Genomic DNA, 15,311 nt, shown 5'->3' on the forward strand with positions numbered 1-15,311 from the left:
ACTTTGGATCCTTTCCTGTGCTCTCACCATTGATATAGGAGGTGGGGTGTGCCCTGCGGGTGTGCACACCCCTTGGTTGTGTCAGAGTATTTCAGTAGAATAGCGTTCATTAACTCATGTTGGAAACGTCGCATAGTGATTTTGCAGACAGAAGCAGAGAAACGGTGGAGTTGTCATATTTTTCTTTTCAGAAGTCGCTATTTCTTTGCGAATCTAAACAAAGTTTTCTTTAGTTTGTGACCGCTGGATACTTTTACGCACAGCCAAGGCTATACCAAAGAAGAAAAATGCCTCGATCGTTCTTGGTTAAAAAGTATTTTGCTAGTAAAAAACCAAACTACAGTGAACTGGAGTGTCAAAATGGTAAGTAGCCTTTTCAAACCATTGTTAAATTTTAAATTAAAATATAATTGCGTAAAACAATGTAGGCCACCTGTTTTATCAATTATGTTAGGGTTGATGTGAGCAGTGAAAAGTAACATTCTTCACAACAATGATGATTTCTTATTGAAACACACTTTGTATTACTGTCCTTACCTTGATCACAGTTTTCAGATTACATCTAGTCCACAAGTTATAGCTACAACACTTTCCTCCTAACTGCAACTATACAGTGCTACCATTCATGCAACCACTTGTGAATACGTGGGAGGAAATGCTCCATGAAATTGCTTGGTTTGAGTTTTAATGCTTTTGTGCATGTAGACAAATGCAAGGGAATTTTACAAGAACATCCTGCAGACATGTTTGACAGGTGTAGTTTTTGCTAATGGAGCAAAGGGAAAAAGTTTACCATGAAAACTTTTGGCTGTGCCCTTAATTTGGCTTTTGCTGTGTTTATTATTGACTTGATCTAATCAAACCTCTCATTGTTTACAGTTGCCTTATTGGATAGGTTCCCTCTAGGTGAACTTGCATCAGCAGACAATGAATCAACTTCCACCTGCTACACAACGGGACTGGTATGGGATATGAGCTTTCTTCCAACCCTCTACCTCCCCAAGTCCCCTACAGAGCCCTCCCCCACCCCTGGGCCCCTGGACCTCAGCTCCCCCTCCAGTCTCAGCAGCAGTGCCAGCAGCAGTGGGGAGGAAGACGAAGGCCGAACATCTGACCCCCCCAGCCCCGAGCCAGAAGACAGCTATCATCCCCCTCAGAGACCCAAACGTAACAGCGCCAAGAGCCATGGAGGCCCTGCCAAAGAGGAGAGAGAGGCCCCTGTCACTGCAGCCAGGCCTGCCTTCTTTTGCAAGCACTGCCCTAAAGAATACACCAGCCTGGGAGCATTGAAGATGCACATTCGCTCGCATACTTTGCCCTGTGTTTGCACCACATGTGGAAAGGCCTTCTCCAGACCCTGGCTGTTGCGTGGTCATATCCGCACACACACAGGTAAGACCTCCTAGAGCATTTCCTGCCTCCAAATAAAGTAGTTGAAGTATGGGGCACTCTACCTAATATGCATTTAATTTTCTTTGTTGAAGTAGTCTGTAGGAATTGTCATCATAGTTTGGTAGGATTGTGCATGCAAAAGCATCCATTCCACCTAGTATGTTCATCTCAACACTAGCAGTGCAGTGGATCAAAAATGCTTAATCACAAAGAGAAGCTTTGGGACTTGTTTTAATTATTACTCATTGTGTTAAACATTGCAACAACAATGACTGTCTTCAACCTATCTTATCTGTAGTGTGTCAACAGAATTGGATAACATTGTGATGAAAGGGTCAAAGAGATCTTGGAAGCACCACTCTATCAATCTGGCCACCAGCAGCAACCTGCTGGAGTGCTAATCTCATTACTCGCCACTGATTTAATCATGCTAATTCAAGTGCCCCCAGTCCTGCTAGCCTGATCTTCATTAACTTTCAAACAAGTTGAGAATTATACAATGAGGTGTCAATGAGCCCCTGTTGAAGACTGAGAGGGTAATCGTTTCACACATTTTGCTATTCAAAAGACCTCATACAAAGAAGCAGGGCAATGGTCACAATCCTGTGTGTCTTGTGATGTGCTTCTAATGTGTGCTCTCATCTCCTTCTTAGGGGAGCGTCCATTTTCCTGCCCACATTGTAACCGAGCATTTGCTGACCGCTCCAACCTGCGTGCACACCTCCAGACTCACGCAGAGGTAAAGAAGTACCAGTGTGGCGTGTGCTCTCGCACCTTCAGCCGCATGTCCCTCCTCCAGAAGCACAGTGTCTCCGGCTGCTGCTCCTCCACAGCATGAGGGCCTTGCAGAACCCATGGGGACCATGGGAGGGTTGTTGGAAGGGCGGATGGAGTGTATACCAAACCAGCCTTTAGACAACAAGACAACAGGAGCCTGCTTTAGTCTGCCTGCAGACACCATGGACCTGACTCGGTGGGAGACTTCTCCCTCTGAACAGCCTTCTCCTTACTCTGCTTGCAGTCCATTTTGAACAGAAGAGGAACAGATAACCTAATCCAAACCCATCCTTTTTCAAGCAGAACTGTGTAATCCATCCCTTGACCTAGTTCAGATTTATTATTTTATTTTTCTCAAAGACCAAAAATACTGTGGGCTCATGGGGTTTAGTGGAGCTGGTGCTCCCCTAAGTCTGTTGCGTTTCTGCCTCGGTGCCGGCAAGCTCAGGATCACAGCCCAGACACAGCTGCAGAGAGGTAGGGGTGCGTGGGTGGGTCACATCCCTCAGCATGACACAAATGTACACACACACACACGCAGCTGTCCCCATACTATGGTGCAGAGCGACAAGGTGCTAACAGGTGCAATGGCCCTGACCTTCACTGGGCTGATAACAGGTGACTTCAACCAGCCATAGTTAGTCAAGAAAAGAGGAAGCAAGTCAAAACAAAAGGATAGCGTCAGTTGGTCTGTCTGTGGGCTTTTCTCTGGTAGATTTGATTTAAACCTCTGTTTTGACGACAACAAGCCCCTTTTTAATCTGATGTCTCAGAGATTGGAAAAGCAATTTTGTCATTGAGACTGTGCTCCTACACATTGCTGTAGATTTTTTGGATGACAATTGTATCCATGCACTCTAGGTTACCACAGTGTTCATAGTTCCTGTTAAAATGGCAGGAATCTGATTTTAAATGTCAATTTGTAACATATGAACTCGTTTTTTTAAATGTATTATGTTTAAACCAAAGATGTGCCTTCTTACCTCAGTTGGTAGTTGTTGTGTTTTTAAAACATCTATTTGCAGTATTAAAACTATCAAGCGGCAAACATTCAGAAATGGTTAATGGCTGGGATCAAATAACATGTCTGAAATGTTTACATCATCAAATGCTTGGTTATCTGTAGGTCTGACCACAAAACTGACCACAGAAAATAATTTTCAAAGTTCCTAAATGTTTTATGTGTTTTTTTACCGTGCAATGTCCAGATTTAATGTAGATGGATTTCATTTTGTACTGAGTTTGTCTTCTCACTTCTATTTCATGTATTTCATAGCAGATGAATTTGCATTCAATAAACTAATTTATATGTTTATAAAAAAAGTCTTGGATGGAATTGTTTAGACTGCACTATGTAGACCATACTATTCTTTTGTCTAATATAAGGAATTTAAAGATCTCACAAATGAAATGTTATATTATGAACGTCTAAAAGTTTCTAAAGATGTTCAGAATGTAACACACAAATGGCTAAACAAAATTGCATAGTTAACACATGGCTTCCAATGAATGTTTTACTAAACTATCTGTCAACATGTGTTGTGTGGGTCGGGCTTTGATGTAGAGTGAACAGAAGACAGTTCAGTGGAGGGCAGGTGTGCAGGTGAGCACACTGAGGGATGGACAAGGGCACCTGCCTAACGTTTCCACTGGCTATACAGCTCTCCTAACTGCTGTGCAAACATTGCAGCTGTTTGTGTGTGTGTGTGTGTGTATGTATGTATGAGAAAAATTGAGAGAGAAATTGAGGGAACACGTTGAGGTGTCATCATGAAGATCAATGAAGTTAATTTTAGATTCTTGTCTGGAGCAGGCATTGTAGTTGGCAAATTGACATGAACTTGATTTAACCACGGCCCAGGTTTCCTATTCCTGTTCAGCTTGGAGGACTGTAACTCTGAGACCCTCTTCCAGCTTACTGTAGCCTAGACAGTGAGTCAGAGTCTGCCCAGCCAGTTCCCATGGCTCCTTGACTGTGCAGGTCTAGTCATTGAGCAGGGATGAGGGTGTGTGGGCCTGGGATGAGGTAAGCTGTTCCACTGAGTCTCTGCCTGCTCCAGCGGCACATTTTCAAAACTATTTCACTTTTAGCCAGGGAAATAAGGGCACAGCTTCAGATAAAGCATCTAAAGTTGTTAGTATAAGGAATACTGGACTTGTGGTTGTGCAGTTTGAAAAACTGCTGTAAGCTACGTTTTTATTTTACTATTGTGTCCTTGACAGGATGGGTTGGCACAAAATACTTCCTTTTGTATAAAATAATTGTTCAATAAATATCGTTAGCATGCCCATAGGGATGGGTAGTAACTATGAAGTAACTTTGCATATAAAGTCAATGTGACTAACCTTTAGTCCGAGTCAACTCTGATCTAGCCTGTTTTCTTGACTCACTCTACCATTGTATCAATCACAGTCTAAGAAAGACTTTTTAACTGCTGCCGCACAAATGATATGATCCAGTTTTGAAAGCAAGCCACTTGTTCATAACCTTTAATAGAACTGCGAGTTACTGAATGTATTTGTATATGTATTTTTGAAGAAATGAAAACATGACTCCTCCACTTGTTCCTTTGGGAGAGTGGAAAGCCTCAATGTGAAATCTGAGAACTTTTTCCTGCTGCTGGCTTCCCAGTGCCAGAGCACTCACTGTAATTTACCAAAAGTGGCTGCTATTTATGCCATAAAGCATGTGTTTAACATTCCAGAACCCCACTGTGTTTGTGTATACCTCTCTCTCTCTTTTTCAGACTCTCTCTTTCTCAGACTCTCTCTTCCCTCTCTCTCTCTTTACCTGTTTTGTTGTTGTTGCTGTATATCTATTTATGTATATACTGCATGTGTGTTAACAGTGAAATATCCCTGCAGAACTGCAGCACTTCTTCTTCACAGGAGGATCATCTCACCCCCTCTGAGACAGACCGACAGGAAGTAGGAGTTTACATTGGCCTACTTTACCCTGAAAAAGCAGGCTAGCTAGAGGCCAGGCAGCTCAAGTGCTGCTGCTAACCTTCACTGCCTATTGCCACTACACCATGTCCCATCCCCCCAGCCCTGTCCCACCCACGCCTGCTCTCAGGCTGATTCAGTCATAGAAGAGGGAGACACTAGCCTTCAGTGCAGCAGAAGCCAAGGCTCAGGGCCTGGGATACAGGAAGGAGCTGTCAGCCTCCCATAAACAGGACTCATCCTGCGCCTGTGACACGGTCTGCCTGGGGCCAGCTCTCCAAGGACAACCCACCATTGCAGCCCCATACTGAAACCTCAGTAGCTACAGACCTTTTCATGACAGTCCTTCAGGAGCTTGCCCATGTCTGTGTTTCCCTGCTACAGCCCCTCTCTCCGTAATATCTCAAGGGTTCTGTCATTATTTCAACACGTTGCAATGCAGGAAAGTACAACATGTGGAATGAACTAAGTCAAGCAAGTTGCCAGTGGAGATGGAAAGAGCCCCACTGTAGTATTTATGATGATATTTTAAAGAACTGACAGAAAGGGAAATGTTTTGATAGAAACAAACCTTCAGCCTCATTCATTACCCCCCTCATCATTCTCTAAGTTTATTTATATTAACCAACATCTCACTCTCAATTCCAAGACAATCAGTACTCTTTACTTGTTATAAGATATTGCTATATTGTGCTTGTCTTGTAGTTGGAACATGCTGGATTTTTTAATGCCATGGAAAACAGTCCCCACTCCTCTGTTTGCCATTAGCCAGTGGTGAGCTAGAGCATGTCTTAACTCAGAAGTAAAGATGCAACAGATTAATTCCTCTCCATCTGCAACTAGGCCATCGACAACCACTGCTTGAGGTAAACAGCAAGGCCAATAACAGTGCCACCACAAGTATGTCTAATGATGGATGTGATCAGGCTCTGGAGCTGCCAGAGGGCTGGATTGGAGAGGTGGTCGAGTGGTTGGGGGGAATGGAGTGCATATTAAAGAGTAATGAATCACACACTCAGTCACAGGGTCGCCGGGGATGAATGTGCTCTCTGTTGGTTTTCCTGGAGCCTGGAGTTTACTAACTGATGACGCAGGCTGCACTTGATCAGAGACATGTGTTGCTGAGGACTTGGTGCCAGTGAGAAGCACAGAGTGGGGGAGAGGTGGAAGAACGGATGGCGCCTAAGCCTTCTCCTCTCCCTCTCTCTCCCTTCTGGGCATTGCCTCACACGGAGGCTTGTGGGATTTGGGAGGAGGGGCGTCCAACTCTGGGAAAAATAAGCCCAGTTAGTACCCGGGGACAGGAAACAGCAGATTCTCTCAGTAAGCATCTTGATCTAACCCCTCAATTCTGTACCCTCTTCATTCCCCAGCTCTCTCCCTGCGGCCTGCTGTTGGGACACTGAAGGGTTGAGTCTTGGAAAATAAAGACCTAAAAGACTATTCCTTACATATCCCAATATTTAATAAAGAATGTACATATCTTTACATGAAGTGGGATATCCATATTTGAAATATCAACAAAACTTAATCTACCATTTGAAGGACTGACACTATCTGAATTTCAGCTTCAGAAGAAAAACACCTGTTTGCCATCCAATGAAGGAATGCACCTGAGAGTATTTTCCCAGAGAAGGTGCAGTGGTACGTTGAGCTCTTGCTGCAGGCAATCGGGGATCATTGTGAAAGGACCAATGCACATTTTTGTTCTCTTGTTAGAACTTGTCAGAGTGTGAGAGTAAATACATAGTTAAAACCATGAAACACAATAAGTCAATGACAACTCTGCAAAACCCTCACCAAAGGCAATTTCAGTTTGATTGCAGGTAGGGTTATTCATCGACAAAGTCAACTCTCCATGTCAATGTTTTTTCATTTGCCATATACATGTTTCACAGGTGCATTGGCTGTCGAGAGGTCCAAACTCCACCCAGTGTGACACAGAAAAGCTTGTAGTGTGGGAACAGGGCAACAGTTTGCCAGTGTTATGGTGAAGGTGCTGAGCACCTCCTCTCCTCATCAAAGAGTCTGGAAACAGCTGAGGGGCCGGCTACATGAACAGATGCACAGACTCTTGAACATATAGTCAAACCGACGCAAACATCAACCACCACACTTGCAGCTGCCTAAATTTGTCTAAAACTCAATCTTACACACATTCAATCCCCCAACACACAATGAACACACACACACACACATATGGCTCTGTGGGAGGCCAGCAGCTGGATGTGATGGAAAACACCCTGCACCCCCACTGACACCCCACAGGCCGTCCCTGTCACACAATGACGCACCAAGCACTGGTGCTCTGGAAGACTTGACTCTCTAAGGATCTCAAGGCTACAAGCTATTTAGAGAGTGCCCTATTAATCAGCAGGGCTGCTTTCAAACAAACTGCAGTTAGATCTGAGTGTTCTTACTCTGGGGTATGAAGAGTTACAAACAATAGACAAGACACATGTTCTGTCAAACACACACACCTACACCCACTCACACCATATACACACTCCCTCTCACACGCACGCACGCACACATACACCCACGCATGCACACACGCACACACACACTCAACACATACACGTCCATGTTGAATCCATTACCCTGTTGCTTGTTAAGTCATTACTCTGTAGCTTGTTATTTTCTCAACTCACGAGAAAGCAATCCATGGAGGAGCGTTGAGAGATTTGCCACCCGATTGCGGGGTTAGGATATGGGAAGTTACACTGACATTTGAGGAATGTGGTGAAGCACGAAGACCAGGAACATTTAGAAAACATGCTTTTAAGATGAAAGACCTTTTCTCAGATTTCTCTGACTCCTGGCTGTAGCACAGTAATGTCCATAGGGAAGACCTAGTCGTGCAGACAACACTGATGACAGTGCAGAACAGTCTTACTCCACCAATGGGATTGGGAGGAACTAACACGGCCCAAGAGCTCTGACGGGTTCACTTCGGATCCCAGACATCTGCATTGAATTTCCCCCTCTCTAAAGAGAGTGACTGTTGGCAAGTGAGCCTTTCAATGGTTTTGTCTGTTCAACTTCCTGTGTTATCTATTTGTATATGTACACAACCTCACTATGTTCCAAAAAGAATAATGGGAGCAAAACTAAAACAAAGAAATACAGTCAGACATGAAGCCACCCACTAACATAAGACAAATAATGACTGTTTTGTTTTGTGGATCTTTCTATCCACTCTGTGCTCTGTTCTTCTCCCTCCTCACCCCTCCCTTACACCCATAGCTAGGAGTTAGGTTTATTAGCAACACTACAACTGGCAGGTCTTTCACAACATCCTCCCCAGTCTGCCCAAACCTCTCAGAGCCTGTGAGTTCTGACTAGCCTGCCACTCTCACCAGACCACTAATGTGTGACACATGTCCCTCAGCTCCACCTCTCACACCTAAGATCAAAGCTCTGGAAGAGAAACGGTGTTTTACACTGTGGTGTCCTTCCCCCCAGCCCCCCAGCCCCTCCCCAACACCTCTTTGACATCCACATGAGATGTCTGAGGAAGCAAACTTATAAGCACCTGTCCTCTTTGACACTGGCTTTAACCTGACCAATAATGTAACACAGGGCGGCTGGATTTCAACTTAAAGCAGGTTTCCTGCTGATGTGTTCTCCATATGTGGGTGATAAGAGCTCAGATAACACTACCAAGCTAGAGTCAGCAGGAGCAACAGTATACACGAAGGAGATATGAATCAATACCATCCAAGAATAAACCATTTATCAGTATCAGTACCTGGTTTCATATGTTACCAGTGGAGCTAGGTTGCAAACATAATATCTAGACAATTTTGAGCCACGGTTCCTTGAAGTACCTAACATTATGGAATAACTGACCTCATCCATCATCATTGAAAGAAAAAAACATTGACCAGTTTCCACTAAAGGGTGCCAAGGATAGAGACATAAAGAGGGTAGAAATAAAGAGAGGGGAAGGGACAAAGGCATGAACTCCCAATGCCACATGAAGTCTGTATGGTTTGAGCAGAGCAGTTCTTTTGTGGTAATGATCACAAGCATCCTGCCACCATCTCTCACTGATCTCCACTGCCATACACTGTAGACATCATTTACATGCAACCCCTCAGAACAACACTTCTCCCCTTTTCACATTCACGCACACACGCACTCACGCACTCACGCACACTCACGCACACTCACGTACACTCGCTCTCTCTCTTTCTCTCTCCAGCAGTTCACTCATGGGCCATTACTCAGCAGTGAGGAGAGGGGGATCAAAAGCTTAAGGTTCCCCAGTGCCTCTGTAGCCAGGCCCACTGTGGTTAGGCCTTTAGACAGAGAGGCACCTCTTTTAAACAGAGCCCCCAAATGCCAAAAACACTCAAGTTTAAGAAGGAAAAAAAAACACCCAAAATATGTATGCATGATCCTGCACACACATATACACACATGCACATACACACACACACTTCCTGCCTGTTTTTCCAGCACAAAATCCTTACAGGAGGAAAGTTATCTATGGCACAGTGAAGGCTTTCTCTCTCAAGTCCTGCTCATTCTGACATACATTCCCTGGCAGTTATTCTCCAGACAGTATTCCTACTATCACTTGTTCATTGAGGGTGCACATGCTCTCCATGTGACTCCAATGATAGATGGCTTTAGAGAGACACAGTGAGATGACTCTTCTCAGTCCTCAGTCTCCTGAGTCAGTTTCCTGACTTTAGGGTGACAAACATTCCATATACCTGAATGAATCGCTGCTAAAATGGTCAAAGAAGGTCAATAAAAACGATGATACAAAATGATCAGCCCTCCCCGCCAAAAACAAAATCAAATACATATGTATGAAGAAATGTAGAAGAATGTAAATTTGATACGGAGAAACTAGGAGTTTGATTAGGTTAGATTTACTGTGTTCAGCCATGAGACCTCATGCAAAGTTTGAAAACTCCAAAATCCCCGCCAGCATTTTCCTAATGAACCGAGGCTATGGACATGGCAAGTGTGCGTACAGGGGTGGGGGTGGGCAAGGCACCTTGCAACAGCTGGTGTGAATTATCTGAGGGTCGGGGCTGGCTGGGGGGAGTGGGGGTTAGGGAGACTCCTGGCGCCAGGATCGGGCCAGCAGGTCAGGGAGGATGACGATTACCAAAATATAAGTGGGCAGCCATACCCCTGGAGAGCGGGGGTGTTCCTGGCTCAGAAAACTTCCAGCTACAGGATGGGGAGGCCCGAGGACGCTGGGAGGGGTCTGGGGGGACGCTCCTACTTCCTCTTCCTATCAGATAGCCCCTTCCTGTCCAACAGAAATGTACAAAAAGAAACATTGGACTGTGGCAAAGTGAACGTTTGCTAGAATCTACCATTTTGAGATTATTGTTAGTCACATCATTTATTAAGGAAATCGTTGAGGATAGTTCCTAGTTACAAAGCTTTTCTGCTGTTATTTCTCATCTAATATCTTTGTTAAATAGTTTGGGAGTCAGTACTGAATAGTGACAATATGTCAACTCGCGAGGCACCAAAGATCTGTTTCAGGGTCAAACTGGGGAACACTGCTGTTTGTTTATTTGTCTGTCACATGTCTGTCACCATATCATTAAGATTTCTGACCTAGTTTGACCACAGTGGTGCGTGAGTCAAGTCCTGCCTTTGTTAAATACCATGAGAGACTGATGACTTCTGCTGGTAAAAACCTAGCACTGCAGTCAGCAGTTTTTAAAAACTAGATTATGGAAGGTCCCCTCCTTAATGAACACATTTACAGATGGTTTGCTATGCATTTCATCTGAGCCTTAACATACCGTGCCCATGAAAACGGATGTTACTAAATCTTGTTAAAAGCAGCCTATCTCAACCCCGGTCCTTAAGGACCCCCTGCCCTGCACGCCTCTTCCAACACACCTAATTCAAATGAATGGGTCATTATCTGATAACGATCCATTCATTTGAATCAGGTGTATGGGAGCAGGGAAACATCAAAAATATGCAGAGTAGGGGGTCCCTGAGGACCAGGGTTGAGAAAGGCTGCCTTAAGGGATGGTTTGAACAGAACTAATTTGCTGTATGAAACTAAATTATATTTACCATGAAGATGTGTAATACAAAAGCCCTCAGTATTAAGTATTAAACATAATTCCTTGGTCTAAAAAAAACATGCATGTGTGATGATATTCATGTGACAGTTGTGTCTTTGTTCCAGTAGAGGGCAGTATTGGCGTGGAGACAATCAGGTAGGCACAGTAGGATGACAGTTCTTCTCATGGTGTACAATTTCATTGAATGACAAAATTATTGCATCTTATGAATAAAAAAATGTAGAAACGTGCCTGTTGATATCACACCACTCTCCAAACATCAATCTCATCATCAAGTAAAAATACTATTAAGTTCCTTCTACCCCATTTACATTTTTCATTTCTGCCATTCAAGAGAAAGGCTCTCTGTTGAATGTTTACAAAGCTGATAATAGTACAGCTTTGTGTGCTACATTCAGTATGGGGTGAGAATTAAAAAACATAGTGTCAGTTTTCAAGTGTCTGGCATGCTGCCAGAAAGTAGCAGTTCTCAGGATGCCATGCTTGTCCCTCTGTTCCCCCCAGCGCAGGGATCTGGAAGGAAGAGGGTGAGCGAGAGGGCTTTCCCTCTGGACTCAGCTCACCTGCTCTTAGGCACTCTGCTAGTATAGGGTTGGGGTATAGGACCACAGGGTCATCTATTGAACAAACGGGGGCTACACTTACCCTGACACAGCTGTAGCAGTCATCATGAAGCAGGCCTCTAATAAAATTGTATTCCTTTTAGAATGTTGCCATATTTTTCAAAATGGTTGCTCTTAGACTTTTCATCTTGTATCGTCTTGTAGCCTAATACGTCTGCTAATCAAGGTTTACATAAACAGCCATTTTATTAGACAAGGCAGTTCGTGTTCGACTGTGTTGCCCCCTGCTGGTCAAACTATGGCAGGAAAGGAATTCATCAAAATTGTATGTAACTTTGAACTGAATTTATCTGTATGGGTGTGTCTATCTGCACCTAATCTAATTTTTGACACTTTAACACATGCACCACTAGCTGACCAGTTGTGTCTGTGTTTGAGCAGTTGCCTTGGCAGACAGGTGCCGTGTGTGTGTTTGAATGTGTGTAGTATTTGCACCTGTGTGCTTGAACGTGTGAAGTATACATTGTATAGTGTGAGTCTATATGTGAGCATAGAGGAATATGTGAGAGACTGAATCCTGTGTAAACTGTGAAACAAACCCTGTGCACCAGTCACACATGTTCTTTATTTTATTGTGTGATACTAGCCTACTACTGGAATGTCTCTCATTGTCACTGGAGCTTTTCATATCCAAGCATAAAATGGGCCAAATTGATGCCAGAGGTCCATTGAAGCTGCCTGAATCTTGGGCCTTTTAAAGGACCCCCCAAGCAATAGAGGTATGCCTGATTGTAAATTAGGTAAATATATGTCACTGTGACAATGAGATGCTGCTGTAGGTCACTGGTGAAGGTCTCTCAAGCAGTCAGACAAACAGCCTTTCACATCTATTTAAAGTGTAGCGTGGAATAACTTCAGCCAAGTGGCACCCCAAGTGACCAGTTTAGGACTCACATGCATTACTTTGAAGTCATGTTTTGTTATTTTCCTAAATGCCGAAGAAAAGTGCCACCACTGTCCCAGGCAGCTGCTGGTATGGCAATACAAAAAAAACAAGTAAATCATTACTTGCAATGAGCCATTCATCTTCAATGTTAAAAACTCCACAGGGCCTGAGTGATGTTTGTCTGTAAGTGTGTGTTCTGCCTTGTTAACCCCTCTCCTCTTGTTGGACCTGAATGGGGGGCTGGAGCAGGGCTCTCAGTGGGATCCTGGAGTGCGTCAGATTGTCTGCGGGCCTGTGTTTGGATAAGGCAGCATGCCTATTGTCTCTGATGGGCTGGCAGGGCTGAGGTATGCCTGCATGCTCTAGAAATAGAAAGACAGCTGAGGGTGTCCATGCATACCCGGGGCTGGGCCAGCCCTGCTGCACCACAGCTCCAGACTGACTGAGAGGCAGACCATTGTTTGGAGCCAGGGGTAATAGCTGAGATATCTCACCAAAACAAGTGGCTAAAAGACTGATTAGCTCCTGTTATTGTTGCCTGTGTTGGCTTGTGGTGGCCTATGAGGGGACAGTGAAGGCATTACAGGAGCTCACATATTAAAAGCATGAGTGAGGCTTGATCCTGGGTTTGCAAAATGCGTCTCCCTGTCTCTCCCTGTCTCCCCGTCTGATGAATCGAGGCCTAAGACCCCACAGTTGCTGCAATGTTTTGCATAAAATTCCCCCAAGGTGATTACAGAGATATTTGCAAGTGCCATCTCAGGACTTACTGTTTAGGTTACCTAGAGTTAAGTGGGGTTACATAGCATATTTAGTGTAGGTTCTGTCATCGGTGAAAAAACAAAGTAAAATGAGTGGTAAAGGGATTAAGAACTAAAAGTGTATATGAGAGACAGGCAGAACATGTGTGTGTGAGAGGGTGAGAGATAGTTATAGATTTATAGATTGACGACATAAGATTATTTACATTATATTTGTTCATATATCTTTGACAGACAGACAGACAGACAGATAAATAGATAAATAGATAAATAAATAAATAGATAGATGGAGAAGCAGTCTGCACAAAGGTGTTTAGAGTGAAAATGAATACACTCGTAAATCCCAATCTCTCGCTATCTCTGTGTCTAAGCCCAAAGATATTTAGTGCATGATGATCTAAAACAACTGTGAGCCCACCAAGCATACCACTGATGATTCCTGGGATTCAGGTCTTGTCTTAGTGTCCCAAAAGATTGGCTGTACACATTCACATCAGCCCACTGTTGGACAAGCAAACTTAGGACATACTGTGGGCCTGTGACTTTGGCTCAATGCTTCATGTCAAAGGCCTGGCTTTGTGACTGAGGTCTAGTTTTTTTTAGAGCCAGTCATTTGATAAGGGAACTCTATGCTTAACAAATGACCAATAATCAAAACAGAAGCATTCAAAGGGTCTTGGCTCCATTAAACACCAAATGATTTTGGTGGGGAATGTCCAGGATGTAAAAAGAGCTGTTGCTTTGGGAACTCAGCTGTTGCCATGGACTTCAGTGTTGCAGTGCAGAGAGACGTGCTGTGGGACAACACTCCAGTACATACACTGTGTGTGTGTGTGTGTGTGTGTCCGTGTGTGGACTTATTTTAAAGCAGCACCAGGGACTTTGGGATTCATCTCCTCTCATGTGTTATCGGCATGTCAGCTTTTTTAACGGCAGGGCAAGTGACACAGTACATAACACAGCCTCCACTACTCTGAAGTGCCCCTTGCCTTAGAATAGCTCTGGACTCTATCTAACTGATGGCCAATAAAGTTTCAGCCATCATGGCAACACCTCTTGGCCTGCCATGACAGGAGATAATGCCATCAACAAAGATGGCTGCTCCTTCTTTACGCCACAGTGTCATTTAAAGAAGTGTTTTGCTTTGTTTCCATAAAACCCAAAGACTTCATAATAAAAACTAGGCTGCTTGCACCTGCTATTTTTGAATGGTACAAAGAATGCTACCAAGAAAACTATAAACAAAATTTCAAACCTCTTTCGACCATGCTTGTCCATTTCTCCTGCAGTGACAACACAGGAAACTCAACATTGCTTTAGTCCCTATCACAGTCCTTAAACAATAGATCTTCCAAACACTCAATCTTTCAATCAGGAGTACTGGACTCTGCTGGCTTTGTCTATTCTGGGAGACTCTGGATTGCCCCCCACACACCCCACACCATCGTGCTGCCCTCTTACCCTGCTCTCATACCAGGCACCAACCTCCCCTTCTGGACTGAAGGTCAGATCCACTGGGGCCAGAATTTTCAAAGGCACAGCCCTAATGCCTGTCCATGCCAGAATTACGGCAGAGACAAAATTATATCAAAGATGTTCCACGTTATCACATGTATACTAAGTGTTCTACATTTAGCATATTGCAGGCCTTCAAGTTCATATAAAGAACTCTGGATCATGGTCACAATTTAACAAAGATTATCATGACAGAAGATAAAGTAAAGAAGAAGTAAAAGAACAACAACAATAATAATTTGTAACCCAAAATCAATCCGTTTAATCCGTGTCAGGCATTTATTTTTCCTAGAGCTGTTTCTGTCATGTTCAAATTGAGAAGTGTTTCTCTATT

The 15,311-nt window shown here is 43.8% G+C and overlaps 1 protein-coding gene across 1 annotated transcript; it reads left to right on the top strand.

Annotated features, from left to right (window-relative positions):
- Positions 1–105: 105 nt before the first annotated feature.
- On the top strand, positions 106–3,454 carry snai1a (snail family zinc finger 1a). The gene is made up of 3 exons (XM_084705098.1): positions 106–363; positions 880–1,392; positions 2,046–3,454. Exons 1-3 carry the CDS (start codon positions 288–290, stop codon positions 2,228–2,230), a joined length of 774 nt encoding a protein of 257 aa, XP_084561224.1. The 5' UTR covers positions 106–287; the 3' UTR covers positions 2,231–3,454.
- Positions 3,455–15,311: the final 11,857 nt, after the last annotated feature.

This window comes from Hypomesus nipponensis, chromosome 9 (assembly GCF_054491055.1).
Source record: "Hypomesus nipponensis isolate SF chromosome 9, ASM5449105v1, whole genome shotgun sequence".
Lineage (NCBI taxonomy): Eukaryota > Metazoa > Chordata > Actinopteri > Osmeriformes > Osmeridae > Hypomesus > Hypomesus nipponensis.

Excerpts from the sequence above, each read along its gene's own strand:
- snai1a (XM_084705098.1), top strand. The coding sequence starts at position 288 with ATGCCTCGATCGTTCTTGGTTAAAAAGTATTTTGCTAGTAAAAAACCA. Across the intron at positions 364-879 it reads TGAACTGGAGTGTCAAAATG|TTGCCTTATTGGATAGGTTC; the intron begins GTAAGTAGCCTT and ends CATTGTTTACAG. Across the intron at positions 1,393-2,045 it reads TCATATCCGCACACACACAG|GGGAGCGTCCATTTTCCTGC; the intron begins GTAAGACCTCCT and ends TCTCCTTCTTAG.